The 21,709-nt window shown below is 39.3% G+C and overlaps 1 protein-coding gene across 1 annotated transcript in view; it reads left to right on the top strand.

The window, feature by feature from the left end:
* Window positions 1-21,156, top strand: part of PGGT1B (protein geranylgeranyltransferase type I subunit beta) — a 53,817-nt gene extending 32,661 nt beyond the window's left edge. The window contains exons 4-9 of the mRNA XM_034773264.1: window positions 748-899; window positions 6,482-6,614; window positions 13,516-13,561; window positions 16,038-16,222; window positions 16,515-16,623; window positions 20,481-21,156. Coding sequence (XP_034629155.1) covers window positions 748-899; window positions 6,482-6,614; window positions 13,516-13,561; window positions 16,038-16,222; window positions 16,515-16,623; window positions 20,481-20,662 — 807 coding nt within the window. The 3' untranslated portion in view covers window positions 20,663-21,156. The remainder of the gene's footprint in view (window positions 1-747; window positions 900-6,481; window positions 6,615-13,515; window positions 13,562-16,037; window positions 16,223-16,514; window positions 16,624-20,480) is intronic.
* The last annotated feature ends 553 nt before the right edge of the window (window positions 21,157-21,709 follow it).

Genomic DNA, 21,709 nt, shown 5'->3' with positions numbered 1-21,709 from the left:
ACTAATTACCTTTCTTTTGTGAAAACTGACCATTTCTTCCTACCCTTTGTTTCCTATCTTTTAACCAGTTACAGATCCATGAGAGGACCTTCCCTCTTATCCCATGACTGCTGAGTTTGCTTAAGTGCCTTAGGTGAGGGACCTTGTCAAAGGCTTTCTGAAAGTCCAATTCACTACATTGACTGCATCACTCTTGCCCACACGTTTGTTCATCCCCCTCAAAGAATTCTAATAGACTGGTGAGGAATGGTACAATAGCCATGCTGACTATTCCTCCAACATATCGTGTTTGTCTGTGTCTGATAATTACTGTAGTTTCAACCAGTTGCCTGGTACTGAAGTTAGGGTTACCAGTCTGTAATTTCCAGGATTGCCTCTAGAGCCTTTTTTAAATATGGGTGTTACATTAGCAATACTCCATTCATCTGATACAGTGGCTGATTTAAGCAACAAGTTCCATATCACAGTTGGTAGTTCTGCAATTTCATATTTAAGTTTTTCTTTAAAGTATTTGTAAGCTTCTTGCTCCTCAGCAAAAGTGTTAGATGGAGCTATGCAGTTATATAGTTTCTTCAGGTATGTCTAGTCACATAAATTCCACTTCTGCAAAATGAATGCAGAGATTAACATTATCTTTAAAATATTGTCAACGCTTTGAATTTGTAAATGTAATTCATTGATTACTTAATTGTAATTCAAGAGCTTATGAAATCAAAATAAGTTAAATGTATTTTCTTTTAATTTTAGGGTCCTGGTATATCTCATCCCTATGACAGTGGGCACATAGCAATGACATACACTGGACTATCATGCTTGGTTATTCTTGGAGATGACTTGAGTCGAGTAAATAAAGATGCCTGCTTGGCAGGACTGAGAGCTCTCCAACTGGAAGATGGAAGGTACAGGACGTTCTTTATTACAGGAGACATTGGAAATTTTTGAGGAAAATTTAACCATGGAACAAAATATACACTTCGCCCCCATAAAATATCTGTGTTATGTCTTGTCCATCTTCCAGAATTTTGTTTGCTGTGGTTGGTGTGAAAACTTTAGAATATAGGCAAGTTACTCTACTGGGGTCTTGATGCATTCCAGGACTGACTGATTTCTTGGCCCAGTGCACATCCACAATTGGAAAGTTACTGGCTGGCCTGGTGACATGATGGTAGTGCTTTGTATGGTGCCTTTCAGGAGAGCTGAAGTGAACGTTGACACACCCTCACATTCTCTGGTTGTGTAACTCTGTGGAGCACTGTCAAGGCAGCTTTCTGTGGCTTCTGGGAAGAGAGATTTGCTTAGGTCTGATGACTACTTCTCACTCCACTTAGGAGTGGCACTGAGAGGATGAAAGTTAGAAGTTGAGATTCAGAGGTATAATTGGGTGGAGAAAGAGGATACTAGGGATCCCTACCATATCTGGCTTATTTTTCTGCAGTCAGTAAAGATGAACTCCATTGCATAAATGAGCATTATTGTGTTCCTCAGGTCCAATAATAGATACTGAGTGATTCTGCTTGTAGTCAGTGAGAGACAATTGGTCAGCCTGCACCCCCCCCCCCAAATCTTTTCTCCATACTCATTTCCTCCAAGCAGTACACTAACCTTTTCAGTTGCCTCCAACACAGTGAGGAAATGGCATGTGGAGCATGGGTATCTCTCTATGGTGCTGGAAACACTAGGTCTTGCTAGAAGAAAGCTCGCAGAAGTGCAATATGTGCAGTACTATGCTACAGCAAAGTTTGACTTTCTGCACAGTCTCCTCAGAATACCTTACTCTCTAGAGATGGAATGCATCTTCTTCAGTGGTAGCTAACTCTGAAGTCAAATGTCAAAAGGTTTAAATGTCATTAGGAAATATGCTTATCTGGGTGCTAATGCCAGTTATTCAGAGCTCTATCCATGCCAGGACCGCTGATCCAATTTGCAGCCTCTACTGCTGGCTGTATGCCCTGATGTCTTGTCCTATTTAGAAGGATACAGATGTTATTGGGGCCAAAATTTTTGAGCATGTCTATTTTAAAAAAAAAACACAAGTAGTTTTTATTTTAAGACATGAGAAAGTTAGACACACATTCTGCTGCAGTATGTGTAACCCAAAGTTGCAGCTTAGTACATAATTGTGTGTAAACAGCTAGTTTGTCCAGTCTGAATGAGGAACATCAACATGAATATAGCAGAGTAAATCAGACTTTCGTTTTTAATGAAATCACAAACTTCCTTACCTAATAGCTTCCCCTCAAAATGACTCTAGTTATAAATCAGAATGCTTTAGCTTAGTTACTACATTAAGTGTGTATATAATATATAAAGGGTATGTGTGCATTTTAAAAAAAAAAACTTTCAATTTTTTATTTTTTTAGCAATATTTGTTTCAGTACTAAAAATAGTGTTTCAACATCACCCAGCCAGTGAGGTTGTTGTCTCAAGACTGATCTGCAAACAGTTCTTGTACTGGTACAAAACCTGTTCAGTTAGTGTTGTGATTTTTTTTTTTTTTTTTTACAGAAATAGTTAACCAGCACAGCCCTAGAGTGGGCCATTATAGATACAAGGCACCTTGACACTAATATTTGTCTTATTTCCCCTTCCTATACAGGAATCGCTACATTGATTAAAACACCTCTGTAGCAATATAATTTCAGCTAAGATAAGGGGATTCTACTGCTTGAAATTACACTGATGTAATTAAAGCTGTGCAACTTTTGTGTGTAAACAAACCCTTAGTGGCTGCTGCTGTTTCCGTGATCTTCTCTAGCTGAGAACATGTTACAGCCAACGCACTGTAGAACTAAAAATATTGGCTTTCCTGTTAGAAAGCACTGCATATCTGTGTAAAACTTGTTTTAAAGTAAGCACTATTCTTAAACTGTTCATCTATTGTTGAGTGAAGAATAGTTCAAGTTAAGAAGACTGTTTGTTTGTTTTTATGTTCTATGTTTTGCGATTTCCAGTTGGTCTTTAGTGGGAATGTAGATTGATTCCTTATGGTAGCTCTTTTGAGTGATTGGTTTTAAAGACCGTGAAAAGCATAATTAACGTGTTTTGGTGATTCCTTTCCTTGTAATTAGAAGAGATGCAAGAGACCCAGTGTACAAACTCAAGTTTTTCTAATAAAACTCTTCAACAGACTGAGATTTTTGAACAGTATGTGGGGCTCTCAGGCTCTTAAATAACTTTTTAGGTTGTCTGGAGAACTAACCATACTTAGGCACTGTTAAGTCAACCAATTACTAGCTTTTTTTCTGCTTCCAGAAAAGGTGGAGCAGAAAAAATTAATCCTATTACAGAAAGCATAAATATTAGATGTCAGCATAACCTTCAGTTGCTGTCTGGCCACCCCCAAGCTGCTAAATTCTAAAAATGAATGCCAGGCATTAATTGAATTCCCTCTCTGTGGATCCAGTTGTGTTGATCCACAGTAATGTATTTCAGCCAAAAAGACTCTGACCCCCAGAAATACCATCTGTAAGATTGAATGAAGCCAACAAATTGTTTATGAAAACAGAACAGTCTCTTCTGAGCCTTTTTTTCATGACAGGTATTTGGGAGTTCTAGACCCAACTTTTAAAGATATAGCAAAAATCCAAGCATTGTGTACTACATTAGAACATGAAACTTAAGAACTTAAGCTGTTTTCTTCTAGAAACCAGAGGTGCCCTTTAGAAATACCCAAGATTTTTTTTCTGAAGACCATCATAATGTTGGTAGGTCTTCATAAGCCTGAGTTTTGTTCCAGATTCAGTCAGGATAGCCTACTGAAAGCTCACATGGTGAAATAATTCTTGCTATCTATGCACTTTAAAATGTATTTGAAATTCAGTACAGTCTTAGTATCAGAGCCGTGTTAGTCTGAATCTGTAAAAAGCAACAGAGGGTCCTGTGGCACCTTTGAGACTAACAGAAGTACTGGGAGCATAAGCTTTCGTGGGTAAGAACCTCACTTCTTCAGATGCAAGTTTATTACTTGTTTATTACAAGTTTATTTAATTTATTACTTGCATCTGAAGAAGTGAGGTTCTTACCCACGAAAGCTTATGCTCCCAGTACTTCTGTTAGTCTCAAAGGTGCCACAGAACCTTCTGTTGCTTAGTACAGTCTTAGTTAACTATGATGTTAATTGAAGAAATGTAAGAGGTAATAGGGCTTGCTCTGTCTTTAAAGTAGCCCACATTCTGCTATAAGACTGACTTAATAATCTGAACTTAATATGTTAAACTAAATGTGTATCTAAAGAGGTGTTTGTGGGTTGGTTTTTTTTAAATTAAGCCAGAATAGAAAGGCACAGGGGTGCACAGGAAATGTTGGGTAGAAGACTGTATAGAAAAAACACCAGAGCTGGTTACGTGTAGAGCTCTGATCTGTGATTTTATTACCTTCTGTCTGTGAATCCATTGTTAGACCTTGTAGAAATTTGTGTGTAGCACTTCCCTAGAGGTCCTGCTGTCAATCTTTGAAGAGTGTATGTTCCTTCATGAATGAACTGCCCTGGGATCTTGACTGTAAAAACATCCCTTCCATTTCTGAATCCTCGGTTTGTCCAGGTTATTTGCATTAGTACCCCAGCAAATCTGACCATAAGTGGAATCTGTTTTGACTGCAGTGCAAGGGAAGTTAGCAATTGACCTCTAAATCACTTGGTAACTAAGGGAGAATATTTCCTATCTGGTGTTCAGTTTTGGAGGAGAGAATTGCCCCAATTTGACAGTTGAATTCTAGCCAAGGGAGCCCATCCATACTATTAAAATATAGCAAGAGGCAAATAAGATATTGCCTAACGGACACTCCCCATTCTTTGGAGTTGGAACCATTAAATATAGCAGCTTCTTAAGGAAGCAGAGCTGGTCTAATACAGAGGGATTAAAACTTAAATAACATTCAGCTCAACTCCCAAATTTCTCCATAAAAATCAGCATTGGAAATGAAAACGTAACCTGAATGGTCTTTATAAAGTGTACAGTAGCAAGAGAAGTGCATGTAATTTGTTAGAAACTGGTCAGTTCTAACTGGTTGTGCTGTTATGATTCCCATTCATAGTATTAAAATCCAGGTTCTAAGTATTTAGTCTATTTGTAAAGCCATATATATACTAAACTATTTGAATAATTGTTGCTTAGCAGTGAAAATTATACATGTACCCTCTCAAATTAACTGTTTGACACAATTCAGCTTTTGTGTGTGTGTGTGTATATAACCTGGATATATCAGGATTATCTAAATGCTTATTGTCCATTTTAATCGTCTAAGGATAAAATTCTAGTTCTTATCCCTCTCTAAATAAGGAAATTGGATTGACAGACTAATGGGCTGTTAGTATAAAGAGATTAATTAGCCTACATTTTACTTAAAATAAATTGCACTGCTATTATAAATGTGTCAGAGCCACACATCTGATAGACATTTGTAAAACATGGATCCCTTTACTTAGAAAAAACTAAGTTAAAAAATGTCTAGCAATTTAGGTTGGGTTTATAGCTAATGAAAAGACCTTGTTTTAGGTCACACATTCTATGTGGGTAGTTAAAAATTGAACAGATAGCAGCTTTGAGAGAGCCTATAATTAAGAGTAGGGTGTAATGGTGTTATTTTGGAAGGGACTATGATCAATTTGATTATTAAACTGAGACAGCAGTGTTAATTAAAATGGAAGTGTTGGCTTAATTTATTAACTTATGAGTCAGGTGAGACTTACATGGATATCACATGATAGGGTTCTACAAAGTTAAACCATTTTCAAGAACTCAAAATTATTAAAATACAATGCTAAATTGCTTTCATAAACTGAAAATTCCAAATTCAAAGGGGTGTATACAACAGTGTGTGATATTTCCAGAATTGAGCCTACTGTCTCGAGCAACTGACTAACATTTAATGGACTAAATTCTCAGATGTTTGTGTCAAGAAATTGCAAGTGTGCATTTGTTTGTCCAACTTAGGCACGTGAATAGCCCAATGTGCATGCAGACATTGATTTGCACCTCAACTGGACACAGGCCTCTTGTAGTAGGGCCCAATGCAAAGGTTTATGTAGAGCTTTTAAAGACAAAAGGATGACTTTAGTACTCCAGACAGGTGATCTAGTAAGAAGCCATTTAAAAATACTTCTGCACACTTAACCTGCTTCAAATATTTTTAAAGCTGCTAAGTATTCAAACTGCTTATAATTGAGCCAAATGAAGTCTTGTCAGGAAGCTGTAAAGCGAAGCGATGCAGTCTTGTTTTTGAGGTTGTGAAAGCACAAAATCCAAGGCCGGTGCCTGATCTGGGCAAGCAAACTAAAATATATGGTTGGATTAGTTGCCCTTTAAAATGGGGACATAGTATTGTCCTTCTGAAGAGTACAGTTTGAAATATTTAAGGAACTTCCTCTTGAGATGAGAAGTATATGATAAACTAGCCTGGGGTGGGTGGGTGGGTGGGTGTGTGTGTTCATAATGTGATAGCTTTTGCAATGCATAATGAGACAAATCTGTATTTCTTTTAGTTTCTGTGCTGTGCTTGAAGGTAGCGAGAATGACATGAGATTTGTATACTGTGCTTCCTGTATTTGCTACATGCTGAACAACTGGTCAGGCATGGATACGAAGAAAGCAATAGAATATATTAGAAGAAGTATGGTGAGTTTTCCTAAGTGTGTGTTTTGTGTTTTTGTTGTTGTTGTTGTTGTTGTTGTTGTTTTTGTTTTTTGTTTTGTTTCAATGATATTCTTCAAATCTTAAGACCGTAGGTTTTCTGCCTGCTGCAGCATGTGGCTAAAACAATCACCAGCATTACTTGAATACAAGCCATAACCTTTCATATAGTCCTTTGTGTTTCCTGGTATACTGAGTTGAAAGAGGAGTAGTGGTACAGTAGTATTATAAATGTAAAAAAACCCACAAACTTTGGAGGATCCAGTGTAATCTCCCTGACGCAGTTAACATGTGGTTTGATCTTCCTAAATAGACTGGACAGAACAACATGTAACCGTTTCTAGACTGCAACAGCCTTGGACTAAAGAAGCAGGGCTGTTCCAAAGTCTAAGATCATAGTTAAAACATCATTCCATCTCTCCTATACTGTAAGACAGACTTCAGTTGCTCACTGAGATTGGATACTCTCTATTGCCATGTTGCAATCAGTAGGTCCCTCGGCATGGTAGGACTTGTAACATAGACACTGAAGATGGACATTCCCAGTTTGTAACTGGGAATTCCCCCAGATGGGGATCCCATCACCCAGATGAAAAATGGGCAGTCCTCCCTTTCCTATTTTCTTTTTATAAATAGTATAAAACTAGTAGCTGAAACCCCATGCTGTCACATAGGTCTGGCAGTTGGGCCAGGTAAGCCACCATCTGTGCATTCTATCGCATTCCACCAGGGACACGGTTGCACTCAAATTAGCTGTAGAGTAATGGTGATTGGTTGAGTTGCTTCTATCAGAATGGTCTAGGATATGGCATAGATATAAGCCTTGCAGTAGCTGTACACTGCTCAGTGTAATTTGTAAATGACTGAGAATTTAGAACTGGTACTCCAGCCTCATCCTCCTGGACTTGTCAATTGCCTTTATCACAGTTGACCGTATTCCTCTTGTAATCTTGTCTTCCCTGAGCTTCTCTGACTCTCCTCTCCTCTCCTCTCCTTTTCTTGTGCTGCTGTCATTGCTTCTTCAGCATGACCTTTGGAGGATTCTTTTCATTCCTCTACCCTCACCCCCTGCTTTCTGAATTGTTTCCACAGTGCTCTGTCCTTGGTCCCATTCCCTCTCTGCACCTTGCCTCTGGATAATTTCATCTGCAAACACCAGTTCAGCTATTGTCTGTATTTCCTCTCCCTTTCCCTCCAGACCTGTCTTCTTCCATCCAAACTGCAATCTTGGTCTGTCTGATATCTCCTTGTGGATGTCTGTCAACTCAAACTCAACATGGCTAAAACAGAGCTCTTAATCTTCTCCCCACCACTACTTCCCTTCTCCCCACCCCCCGCCCTCTCACTACTCCTTTGTCAGTAACTGGACAACAGCACCAGCCTGCTTGTCACTTAGGCCCATAATCTGGGTGTCATCTTCAACTTGGACCTCTTTCTAGGTCCTCACATCTGGGCTATGTCTGAAGCATGCAGATTCTTTCTAAGATATCTCTAAGATACAGCTTTTCCTATCCATCCTCCCAGCTACCACTCTCATCCAGGTTCCCATCATCTCGATAACTGCAATATCCTTCTCACTGGTCTTAACTCTGCAATCTTACCTCACTTATCCATTCAGAACGGAGCTACAAATATGATTTTCCTAGCCTGTTGCTTTAACCATGTCACTCTTCTTTACATCCCTCCGCTGCTGTCACCTCCTGTATCACCTCAAACATAAGCTATTTGTCTTCATTTGAAGGTCCTTCATGTTCTATCCACACTTCCTGTCATTCTCTGTGAAGATATTGACTCCTGCCTCTGATCAGCCTGTGATACAAGCCTCCATTGCCCACTTGTTAAATTTTCAAATGCACAACTTTGTGCTTTCTCCCAGGCTGCCCCACACACTTGGGAGGAGCTCCCAGTAAACATCTGCAAAATTAACGCATTCTCTTCCTGTAAACTCTCCTTTTCCCTCTATAAAAAGCTTGGCCGTAGTTAGGCCACTGGTGTGCTGAGCCCACTGCCTGTCAAACTGATCAATATTGTCTCATTGTTTCCTTGTACTTCCTCAATCTGTCTGCATACACATCTGTTGTCATTTGTCTTATACTTAGATTGTGAGCTCTTTTGGGGCAGGGACCATCTTTTTGTTCTGTTTGTACAGCACCTTGCACAATGGGATCCTACTTGATAACTAAGACTCCTTGGCCTTACGGTAATACAAATAATACGGGAGCTATAGGAACAGACTCTGCTAGCTCTATACTCACTGGGGACTCTTTTCTGTCAGGGGAATCCCCAGCAGTGTCTGCTCCCTGGCCATCTATATTTAATTCTGGGCCAGTGTCAGAAAATTGCTGCTATGTGGTGTGACCCCAGTGCAGGCCTGGTTATAGGTGAATTCAAGTGTCGCTATCGGGGCTAGATACTTACACAATTAGGAACCTAGCCTTTTTAAGTGCGCTTTTCTAACCCTAACAGTTTGCAAAATATTGGACCTGAAGAGCACGTCTTCCTGATTACACTTTTCCTTCCCCCACACTTGAATTATGATATCATTTTAGTAGCCAGTATTTCAAGAACCAGTAGAGCTAGAAACCAATGCTTTATAGCATCAGAAATTAAAATAAAATTAACCACTGCTATTGTACTAAGACTGCTGTGTGTGGTATTGTGTAGGCTGCCAGGATGATCGATTTTCCCACTATATAAACAAGTCTTGCTGTATGTTTAATAAACAAATATAATAACCACAGTTAAATCAGCCTATAATGGGTCCTTTGCATGAAGTGTAGAATCCCTGAAAGAACATCTGCAATGTTGCTATTAAATTGAGTGCTGCAAATAACCTAAAATAAAAATATTTTATATTCAGATGTAGCCATGAAATTTATTTTTGAAGTTAATTTTATTTCAGTGTAAGACTTTCCTATCTAATTATAATGCAAGCTAAATATATCCTTGCTTTGTTTTTTTCTTGTGAATGCCTAGCTCTATTTTTCTACAATAGTATCTTGTTTTGATAGTCCACATATTACAAGGCAAAATAGATGGCATCATTAGTGAACTGCTGTCATACAAAGATGTGGTTTTGTTTCACTATATCTTATGTCACCATTTGCAAGTACATGAGGCCTCTTTATATATCTGAGTGCAAGTCATAGTTTATGAACTTATTTTTTTGGTAATGCAAATTGTGACATGCAACTGAGGTACAAATAACTTGTTTAAGTATCAGCGAAATTGCTTAGCTGTAATAGATATTTGGAACTGAACTCCTAAATTCTAATTCTAAAATTTCCTGTTGTCAGAATTGAGTCACAAGCTTTAAATCTCAAATTGCTACTGCAACTTGAATTGTAGAATGAAGCACATCAGAAAAGGGAAAAGTTTTTTAAGATTGAACATACTTTTCAGACTAGAGCTACACTTTAGACAGTTACAGCATTAACATTGCATCTTTATAGATAATAGCTCTCTGTGTGTATTCGTTGTTGTATCTACTGTCTTTACTGACTGCAATAAGTGGATTCTTTTTATTCCTGTTCAGAACCTGTTTCTGCAGTGATGTTTCAGCTTTCCCTCATCAGTAGAACTATCAAGTTCGGACTGCAGAATTTTTATTGTTGATGTGTAAACCTTAGTCCATTTTGACTTTCATATTCAGGGGTGAGTTTGTGACACTGAGGGGAAAAAAATTTAGTGAACTGAACAGGGGTGATTTGGAATCACTGATGCAATAAATATAAATACACCTCTACCTCGATATAACGCTGTCCTCGGGAGCCAAAAAATCTTATTGCGTTATAGGTGAAAACACGTTATATCGAACTTGCTTTGATCCACTGGCATGTGCAGCTCACCCTCCCGCCCACCACCGGAGCACTGCTTTACCGCATTATATCTGAATTCGTGTTATATCTGGGTAGAGGTATAATGCCATTTTTAATTACCCTTTAGAGTGGAGGGACAAATTAACTACTTTGATTATGATCATATCTCTACAGATTGACTAACTGTGATGCAAATGGTAGGGAGTTGGAGTTAAGATTGTGTTTAATTGATTTACACATTTCCTGATTTGGATAGGATTTAATTATTCAACTTTCATACTGTAGCAATGAAGAATTCTTTTCATTATCCTTTTTAAAATAAAAAAGTGGAAAATTGAAGACAAAAATATCCCCATTTATTTAACAGGATCAAATCCTCAAAGCAACTGGTGCCTGTGTCTGTTAAAATTTCAGGCTAATTGTGCAGCTGAACATAGTGCACTATTTGGGTTGCACACTTAACTTTTCCCCAGAGCTAATTACTTTGCAGTACATAAAGCACACCACCTCCTTTTACAATTACTCTGTTTATAGAGTTAACTCACTTCGCCAGTGCTAATCAGCTTGCCATTGCTTAGCAGTTAATGGGGCTTTGTAGCTTGGTAGCACATAGGGACTCCATGCTCAAAATGCACAACTAACGGCTTACTGGAACTTTGTGCTGCATGTGCTCAGTCTTCAAATGTTCATAGCAGTTGCTTAGAATCAACTTTTCCAAAGTTAGCCGAGGCCATGCTCCTGCTTAAAGTTTATTTACGTCAGATGTGAACTTTTAGAATTCATCCTTTTTAGTCCTCACTCCAAAAAAAGACAGTCGTCAGAATTTTTGTCCAGTGAGGAATATTACAGTTCTTAATATGAAAGCAGAAAACAGCTAATGTGTGTTCTGCGATAAAGAATATTCACCTTCAAGCAGTGACAATCTTGAGAAGTGCTGGGCACCTGCTGTTTTGCTAGAAATAGGAACATGGAAATCAGACCAGTGGTCTGTCTTGTCAATATCCCATCTCTGATGGCGGCCCCTATTAGCTGTGTCAGAGGAAGATGTAAGGAACCCCTGGTCAACAATTACGGAATAACCTGTCTATAGTTGATGGTTATGGAATAACCTAGCCATAGGGTAGTTTGCTTCCTAATTCTGCTAGTGATTTAATTTATTCTCTGAAGTATGAGGATCTATATATAGCCTTTATTTGTGTGTGTGTGACATGCGCACACAAACGTTGGATATTCAGTATAAATATTGAATCCTTTTTTTCAATCCTATTTTAAGCACTTGGTGTCTAACAAGAGTTCCACAGGTAGTTTATGCATTTCTATGAACATTTTTCATGTTATCAATTGTAATAGTGTTGCCACTCAGTTTAATTGACTGTCTTTGTTCTTGTAGCATGGGAAGGCTTAATAAGGTTGTATCTAACTTCTGTATATTATTTATTGTTTTGTTTATACGTCAGTCATGTTTCCTCTAAACAGTCCCAGACTCTGCATTTTCTTGACATATGGTTGGTTTGTCAGGGTACTGCTTGCCTGCAGATCAATCCCTGCTTTTTCCCCAAGTCCCTCTCACAACTCAAGTCTCTCATGCCCTACCCATATGTTGCTTCCCCCCCCCATATCATCTCTGTTACATACAGAATGAAGATGGAGATGTCTGGACTGTGGCTTGATGGGTGCGGGGGAGTTGAGGATAAGAAGGGGAACTGATGAGTGGGAGTGTAGGCAGGGTGTTAAATGACTTATGGTATGTCTACACTGCAGTTAAAAACCTGTTGCTGGCCTGTTTCAGCTGACTCAGGCTCAGGTTAAGGGGATGTTTTATTGGGGTGTCAATGTGCAGATTCAGGCTCGAGCTGGGCTCTGGGACACTGTAATGGGGGGGAGAGTCCCACAGCTCGGGCTCGAGCCTGAGCCCAAATGTCTACACCACAGTTAAACAGCCCCTTATCCTGAGCTCTGTGAGCCCGAGTCAGCTGGCACGGGACAGTTGCGGATGTTTAACTGCAGTGTAGATGTACCCTTAGCTGGTTGTTTCTTAGGTCTCCGGTAAGGGGTTACACTCTAGCAACCTTAACTTAATTAACTAAATGATTTGGGGGATGGGGGATTATACTGAAGTCTAACTGCTACTAAAATAAAACAAATTTGAGTTAAAAATCCCACAAACCAAAGCGCATTCCAGTATATGCTATTGCCATCCTTTAACTTGCTTCAGTATTGTGGCACAATGGGCAAGAAACTCCCACTGCACAGACATCCGTTGATACAGGATCATGTGAATTGGAATTCCTGGGACAATGGAGTGAGCCCGGGATGGAACATCAGCCCTTTAAACCTTTTAAAGCAAAGCATAAATGAGAATGACTAAACTATTTTTTAAAGGTGATATGTTATAGAATAACGTCAGTTTGTCCAGCAGAATGCCGATGCTTTCCCATGCTTTCCTTAAGTGTAGATTGTTGTTGCAGTTTAGCACATAAGGCCTTTGTCTTCACTGCAGAATGTATTGTATTATGGGAAGGCTGTGCTGTTTACATAAACTAGTGGCCTAACCATTGCATTCTTGTACTGTAAATGACTCTTGATTTGGGAACAGACATAGACAAATAGGATGGTCTCTTGTCTTGTCTAGAGTTTTGCAGATGCTTTGGCTCCTTAAGGGGGACACAGCTCCTGCAGAATGTATTTTAAAACATCCACAGAATTGGCTTTTCCTTGCCACTTAACTTGGCACTGTAAGGCTGCATAATTATAGAACCTTAACTTTAGCATTTTAGTATATAATATTTGAAACAGAAACTTTGCATTTTTAATTTTTTAGAAAATACCTATTTAAAAACTGCATGTGTTCAAACTGTGCTGCTTTGCTGACGGGTCAATGTGATGCTGATAACTTTTGATCCACAGTGTATGCCTTTGAAAAGCTATTGGCCAGTTAAAACTAATTGAAATAGATGTTGTAGTTGGTGTGGTTTGTGATGCAGGTCTTGCATATAAAATGAAAAGTTACATATAATCAAAATACATATATGAACAATCTATTTCTAAAACAGCTTTTTCTTTTTCAGTCCTATGATAATGGGCTGGCACAGGGAGCTGGACTTGAATCTCATGGTAAGTGCCTTAAAATGTTTCTCAATTCTTAAAAATGGCAGCAGTTAAATGAAGCTTCTTTAAACAATGCTGGGATTCAGCACGCATGCCTCTCCTCCCTTGTTGGTATTTTGGGTTTTCAGGGAAGTGGGGTGAAGAGGAACAAATCAAAAGGTTCTCCCAGAGCATGTGGTCTTCTTTCCTTGCCATGACTGTCTCCATCCCAAGACTAGACCAAATGAGGGTCCGAAGAATTTTCTTACTCCAGTATTCTTACCTCAACAACCCTCTGATCTCCTCCCTCTTTGATCTCTGTTCTCATTCCTCACTGTGGGTCAATTTTTGCAGCACTCCTTCCTGATGATACACCCCAGTTCCACCAGCTGTGGATGTATCCTATAATAATTTCCTGTGTTGAACCACAGAGTCTGCTTGGTTGAATTTTAAAACTACGGTTAATTTTTATTAAAAAAGCAAATTGCGACTCAAGTCAGGAATTCTTAACTTGGTGTTTTTCTGGGGCATAAACGTTCCATTTATCCCTTTGCAGCAACAGACAGTGCTGGGAAAGGTAGGCACACCCTGGAGCAGCTGGATCATCCCTGATTTTGAGACTTGATTGTGTTTATATGAAGCCTACTAAATGCTAGTCAGTCGTAATCTTACCACTGGTTTTTACGTAATTGCATCCATGTTTTTCCGTGGTATGCTGAAGTTACTTTGGTGTCTCTTCTACATTTGAATGGTTAGGATGAAAGTCCGTGGGTCTGATTCTCACTGCACCAACTTCAAAGCCCCTTTACACTTCCAGTGGGGTAAAGGGATCTTGGTCTAAATGAGACTCAGGCCCCGTGTCTTATTGTATCTACAGCTTACTCAGGTTCTTCCTCAGGACTTTTTTTTTATCCTACTCAGAGGTGTGGCACAGATTCCATGTATAATTACCAGGAATAGTGGGAATTCTGGGAGGTAATTCACCATTGTTTTGTCTACAATCATGTTTCAGAAAATCTTGCCAGTTGCGTTAGCAGGGAAGTCATAAAGAAACCGGGCTTTCCCTTCTGGTTCCAGATTTCTCTTCAACCTCAGTTTAAAATGTAAAAGAGTCACAATTTGAGTATTGTAGTGCTCTTCGTTGTTATAATACAGGGGTCCTCAAATGTTTTAATAGTGTAGACCACATCTTAACATAGATTTTTCTTATGGCCACCTCCTCATGACACCGATAGTAACTGCTTATATAGAAAAGTGATTTTAGGGATGTATTTAGTGTGGGTATGTTTGCTCTCACTGCAGTTTAGCAAGTGAAACTTAAGTAGAGTCCAGTAGGTTGCTCACCACTGCAATTTAAGAACCTCTGTTATAGCGCATTTTGCTGGGGCTTCTATGAAGTATAGCAGTGTGGAGGCTGGGAAGAGTGCAGAACTGCCAGCAGTGTGTAACTGGCTCAATCTCCAGGCCAATTAAATACACTAAATTATCTGAGATTACATTATGTACTCATAGATCGTTTAGTAGCCTGATTGGGAGATGTCTAGTTTGTCCAATTGAGTGTCTCTATTAAAGGAAACATAGAACTAGTATCTGCTTAGTAAGCAAGTGCTGAGAGCCGTTTATAACAGGCCTACCTTTGCTGCTATGTTTTTAGTCCACTATAATTGTGGGGTCAGTGAACTGATTGGGAGACATTTTAATGAGGACATTTATGTAATTGTGTAACTGCAGCAACGCATCTGGGTGATGCATCAGCATTGATCAGCTTCAGAGGGAGTATGTCTAGCCTTGTTTGGTTAGGACTGGCAGTTGGGTTGTAGATGAAACGTAGGAATCTGGGATGAGGAGGGGGTGATTTGGAGTGAGGTGGTTCAGCAGCCAGCTGTTTACAGGCCTGAAACCAGTAAATCTCCAAGTTGGAGCAGCAGCAGGAAGAAAACAGCTGTAGTAAATGTTCTGTAAGAATTAGAGGTTGGGAGGGGATATGGGACTTTTTCTTCCCCTCCCTCTTTGAAAGGGAGAGAAACTTCCATCGTGTGACTCCTAAAGTAAATCTAATCATGCATGCGAAAATTTGGTGTATTTTGACTGAAACCTTTTTTCTTGTACTGGAATGATGTGGCTCGCTCACTTGCGGAGCCTGCCTCTTTAAATTTGACACCACTGCTTCAGATAGATTCCTGCTTCCCATTAGCTTGCTTGTGTAATGTTGCGTATGGAACATTGCGTATGTCTGCAGCAGTGAGTAGTGGTGGTTTACATAAATGGGGCAGCACTGAGGCCCTCCAATTTCCATTTGTAATAGTACGTGTAATACTTTGACCTCTGTGTTGGATTAAGGATCACCTTATTTGTATGGATTTTAGACTTCAGACCTTTCTGTACTCCTTTACACAGCTCTCTGTTTGATATTTTTTACTACTACTTGGTAGCTTGTCTGATCTTAATCAGAAGTTTTAACCTCAATGAAAAAAGGTTGCAGAAACATAATTATTTCTTACAGGTGGCTCCACATTCTGTGGTATCGCCTCACTGTGCTTGATGGGTAAATTGGAGGAAGTATTTTCAGAGAAAGAACTGAACAGAATAAAGAGATGGTGCATAATGAGACAACAGAATGGCTATCATGGACGGCCCAACAAACCTGTAGACACCTGCTACTCATTTTGGGTAGGAGCAACACTTAAGGTAATACAATTACTACAATATATGTATTAACCTGTTTGACTCGGTTAACCAACCTTCATCTCCTCAAGTTAGTTATATAATCAGTGCAAGTAGGCTTGATCTTTGAATTACTAAACTATTTTGATCTCTTTACATTTATGTACTGGGCTACACATGTCTGCTGCTTTCTTGCAAGAAGACAAGATACTAAAACCTACCATAACTATGCCCCCAATGCGCCACTTACAGCTGTTAAAATGGTAAAGCTTCTCTTTATGTAGGTATTTCTGTAACACTGTAACTTTTTTTCCAGCTCTTGAAAATATTCCAATATACAAATTTTGAGAAAAACAGAAATTACATCTTGTCAACTCAAGATCGTCTTGTTGGTGGATTTGCCAAGTGGCCAGATAGCCACCCAGGTAAATTTATTTCTCAGAATCCTGATGTGTTTTGTGTTGCAAAATGTATTCCAGTGGTCCAAGAGGTGGTTCATTTTTAACACAAATAAAGGAATATTTTTAATTCTTCCCCCTCAGAAATATGTGCAACATAAGCCATAACACATAATTGGAAAGCTATATTTGTTTAATGTAAAGTATACATCTCCCTCTGCCCCTTCTCCTTGTTTAAAATGTCATAAATGTCTCTTTCAATAAGGGACAGTTCAATGGCAAACAACCTGTTCATATTATTTAGTATCTGAATAGTATTTCCATGCATTTAAAATAATTTTAGCTAAAGAGCATAGACTGTGTAATGGGCCTTTATCAAGGGCCCATTTATAAATATTCCCGAGCCTGTTCTTTTTAATAAACATACTAAGAGTACATCAGACAATATCGCTGAAGTCTTATGAAAAAGCTAATGCAAAAAGCTTAAAGTACTAATGATACTTAAAACTTTTCATCTATTCGTAGGCTTGCAGAGTTCAATTTTTACTTTTTAAAAATAAATCATCCATCAGTTATAAACATTTTTATTATCCATTTAAATGTTCACAGTTGCAAGAAATTATGCAGTGAGTTTCAGACAGTGGGGAGCGTCAGACAATATTTAATGAGAGGGGTTGAGATTCCAAAAGTTAACTTTATACCCATTAGAACACAAATTGTCAACATCACATGACAAAATATAAGAAGTCAATATCCTTGATCTTCATGCCATGTCGAGGGGAAAAAAAATTACATTAATTGTGTCATAAGGGAAATTTGTATTCCAAATGCATTACGAATCTAAGAACAATTCCTTAACGTTTTAGGAGAAAAAACTTAATCTAACTCACAAATTGAAAAACTAGCAGGAGTCCTGTTCAGTGTGAGCCTATATGCAATTTTCGCACATCGGCATCAATGTGCAGTGATCAGCGCATACAAATTCACTACAGGTAGTTGAAAGTAGCTATCAAATCCCCCCTCATTCTTCTCTTCTGCAGACTAAACAATCAGAGTTCTCTCAGCCTCTCCTCATAAGTCGTGTGCTCCAGCCCCCTAATCATATTTGTTGCCCTCCGTTGGACTCTTTCAATTTTTCCACGTCCTTGTAGTGTGGGGCCCAAAACTGGACACAGTACTCCCAATGAGGCCTCACCAATATCAAATAGAGGGGAATGATCACGACCCTCAATCTGCTGGCAATGCCCCTACTTATACATCCCAAAATGCCATTAGCCTTCTTGGCAACATGGGCACACTGTTGATTCATATATCCAGCTTCTCGTCCACTGTAACCCCTACGCCCTTTTCTGCAGAACTGCTGCCTAGCCGCCCGGTCCCTACTCTGTAGCAGTGCATGGGACCCTTCCATCTGAAGTGCAGGACTCTGCACTTGTCCTTGTTGAACCTCATCAGATTTCTTTTGGCCCAATCCTCTAGGTCCCTCTGTATCCTATCCCTACCCTCCAGCATATCTACCACTCCTCCCAGTTTAGTGTCCTCTGCAAACTTGCTGAGGGTGCAATCCTCGCCATCCTCCAGATCATTAATGAAGATATTGAACAAAACTGGCTCCAAGACCGACCCTTGGGGCACTCCGCTTGATACCGGCTGCCAACTACACATGGAGCCATTGATTACTACCTGCTGAGCCCGACGATCTAGCCAGCTTTCTATCCACCTTATAGTCCATTCATCCAGCCCATACTTCTTTAACTTGCCAGCAAGAATACTGTGGGAGACTGTATGAAAAGCTGTGCTAAAGTCAAGGAATAATGCGTCCACTGCTTTCCCCTCATCCACAGAGCCAGTTATCTCATCATAGAAGGCATTAGGTTAGTCAGGCATGACTTGCCCTTAGTGAATCCATGCTGACTTCCTGATCACTTTCCTCTCCTCTAAGTGCTTCAAAATTGATTTCTTGAGGGCCTGCTCCATGATTTTTCCAGAGACTGAGGTGGGGCTGACAGGCCTGTAGTTCCCCAGATCCTCCTCCTTCCCTTTTTTAAAGATGGGCACTACATTAGCCTTTTTCCAGTCATCTGGGACCTCCCCTGATCGCCATGAGTTTTCAAAGATAATGCCCAATGGCTCTGCAATCCTATCCGCCAACTCCTTTAGAACGCTCAGATGCAGTGCATCCGGCACCATGGACTTGTGCTCGTCCAGCTTTTCTAAATAGTCCTGAACCACTTCCTCCCCATACTGTGCTGCCCAGTCCAGTAGTCTGGGAGCTGACCTTGTTTGTGAAGACAGAGGCAAAAAAAGCATTGAGTACATTTAGCTTTTTCCACATCCTCTGTCACTAGGTTGCTTCCCCCATTCAGTAAGGGGCCCTCACTTACTGAAGAAGATAAAGGAAAGTTTATCCTCTTCTTGTTGCTAAACTAAAGTCTTTTTTGCTGACCTGTGTACATGTGACAAGGTTCTAAAACAGTATAGTTGGAGGGCTACTAGTTGATGAGCTATCACAACTCACAGGGTACACCATTACCCCATGAATGTGGATGAGAGTTAAATAAAATTCAACTTCTTAATTAGCTTGATAAAACATGGAGAGTGAGAATAATCTGAAAACAAAACAGACCTGCAGGAAAATGTAAAGCTATTTGAATACAACAGCCTAAATTAAGATTTGGCGAGGAAGCAATGCAAATGATACTTGTTTCATCCGGTCGCTATGTTCCTTGGTTGTCTTGTGCCTGTGTGCCTTATTCACAAAATATTTGTCTCCACCACAACTCCTGGCCTTCAAACGCCTTGAGATTTTTGTCATTGCTTCAAATAGAAAAAGCTGTGCACAGTTCAGGCTGTCACAGTCAGTATGTTTTGGCTGGCATTAAATTGTGCATTAGTCTGCACTGTCCTGCACAACTTCAGAGCCTCTGGGTTAAATCTGCCATATATGGGCAGTTGGGTGGTAGTTTGTAAAGGGATTTCAGTGAGCGTGCTTGGGGAGTTTTCCCAGGGGTGAGCTGTCACTGGCAGACACATTTTCAGTGTGGTCACCCAGAAGGAGATGTGTGTAGTGAGCATGTTTCTGTCTGCACAACAATGATGCTTTATAAGGAGACTTTCTTTTGGATATTTGGCTGGAGTATGTGGAGTATTCAGATACCTTTCTGAAAAAGATCAGTTTGGTAATTGTGAAATTAGAATGAAACGAAAAAGGTTATGGAGCATTGATATGGCTGGAAGGGCCATATAAGAGGTATCTTTCTTCCCCAGCATTAGAGAAATCCCCCGGGATGGGCTGGTGGAGGTGTAATGGTGGTATTTGTACTTTCCAGATTCTGCCTTTTTGATAGCTGCTAGTACCAAAATACATCTTGCTGTTTTAATGAACAGTCAGCCATCACCTATGCCCTCATCTACAGAGGTTGCTGCTACTGTAACAGGAGTAATTTTTCTAAATGCTAAAATAATCCTCCTCTGGCTTTAGAAGGAAATATTTTTAGAGTGCCTGGGAGGGAATGCTTTAAATAAGCTCCTGACTCTCTCAGGCTCTTCCATATCTCTCTGGCATGACCTCTTATATGTGATCAGCTAGCTGGGAGAGTTCTTTACTGAATAAAGTAGTTGTGCTTCCTAGAATCTAGTCTTAGGACAGAAATTCCAGACCATCGCCTCCTACTCAGTGTGTGGTAGGGCTTGGTTAACTATTATATTTTATATTTAGAATTAGATAAAGCAAAATATAACTAGGAACTTCTATTTGCCATTTATCTTTCAGGGCTTGGCTTAAAATTGGTTGGTGTTTTGGAACACAAACAGTTGAATATTACTGCATGATATACCAGGAAGCATTTACATTTTAATTAACTCCTTTACTATTTTGTTTCCAGATGCTTTGCATGCATACTTCGGGATCTGTGGCCTGTCATTAATGGAGGAATCTGGCATTTGCAAAGTTCACCCGGCCCTGAATGTAAGCACAAGAACCTCTGAGCGCCTTCAGCACCTCCATCAGATCTGGAAAACTAAGGACTCTAAACAGTGTTCAGATGACATGCACATCTCTACATGACTGATTTAGACTCAAGCTTAGTTTGGTAGCGTAACTGTAGCCCAGGGTTAAAAGCCATGTATAACCAATGTGCTCTTTTTAAGTGCTGGAGTCATACAATCAAATCCATGTTACTGGCATCACTTTGATAGTGAATGGCCTTTAGCCAGTTATTCTGGGATAAAAGGAAATTTCAGTTGTATAGAAGTTTGCCACTGCAGACTCCTGAAATGGCTTGTACTTCTAAGAAATCCCTTGAGGCAAATTTGTTTTCATTTGTATTTTATTTTTTAAAAATTTGTGCATACTGTGTCAAAGTTTATAATGGGGAAAGTGTCTTCAAAATCTGTTTACATATTCTCATACAGTATAGCACTGAACCTCACAAAGTTCTTAATGACCTTCATGTTCTACATGTTTAGGTAGAGAAACCACTATGTTAAGTCTCAGTTGAAAGTAGATGTCAGCTTCCATAACCTTTGTAAACAAAAAATAAAATTATTTTATTCAATATAGACAGCTTCCTAAAGTTGTGTGGCATTCTTACATTAATTCCATAATCCCCTTGTATAGCTCAAATTAGGCAGATGTAATAGCTTAATATGAAGTATTATTCATTACCTTAACCAGAATTTAATTACATTTTTATGGCATACTACATTAACAATGGGAGGGGAAAGTAACCAGCAGAATCCTGGGGTAAAGGTACCATCTGGCAAGGTGCCATCACATAGGGTTGTTGAAGCAGAGTGTCAGAAACATTGGTAGTGTTATACCATTCAATTACATCTTGATTTTTTTTTCAAAGATTTCTCTCCTTCAATGTCAAAGAAAAAAGTCCTGATTCTCTTTAAAATGTCTGAATATAAAGAGCAGAAAGTTGTATTTTAAAATTACTGTTTGATGCTTTTTTAAAATAGCTTTATTCCAAATAAAGTCCAATAAATTGAACATTTTCAGCCGTTTGCCAATATAATCTCTAGTTGTGTCAGAATTGAGAGGCGCAGTTGAGGTGCTGTTCTGAGTTCAAGCAAATAATTTTCTAGCCATTGAGTTTGACACAAATCG

Source organism: Trachemys scripta, chromosome 6, assembly GCF_013100865.1.
Source record: "Trachemys scripta elegans isolate TJP31775 chromosome 6, CAS_Tse_1.0, whole genome shotgun sequence".
Classification (NCBI taxonomy): domain Eukaryota; kingdom Metazoa; phylum Chordata; order Testudines; family Emydidae; genus Trachemys; species Trachemys scripta.
Note: the sequence above shows the minus strand (reverse complement) of the source record. Positions and strands in the feature narration are given on the sequence as shown.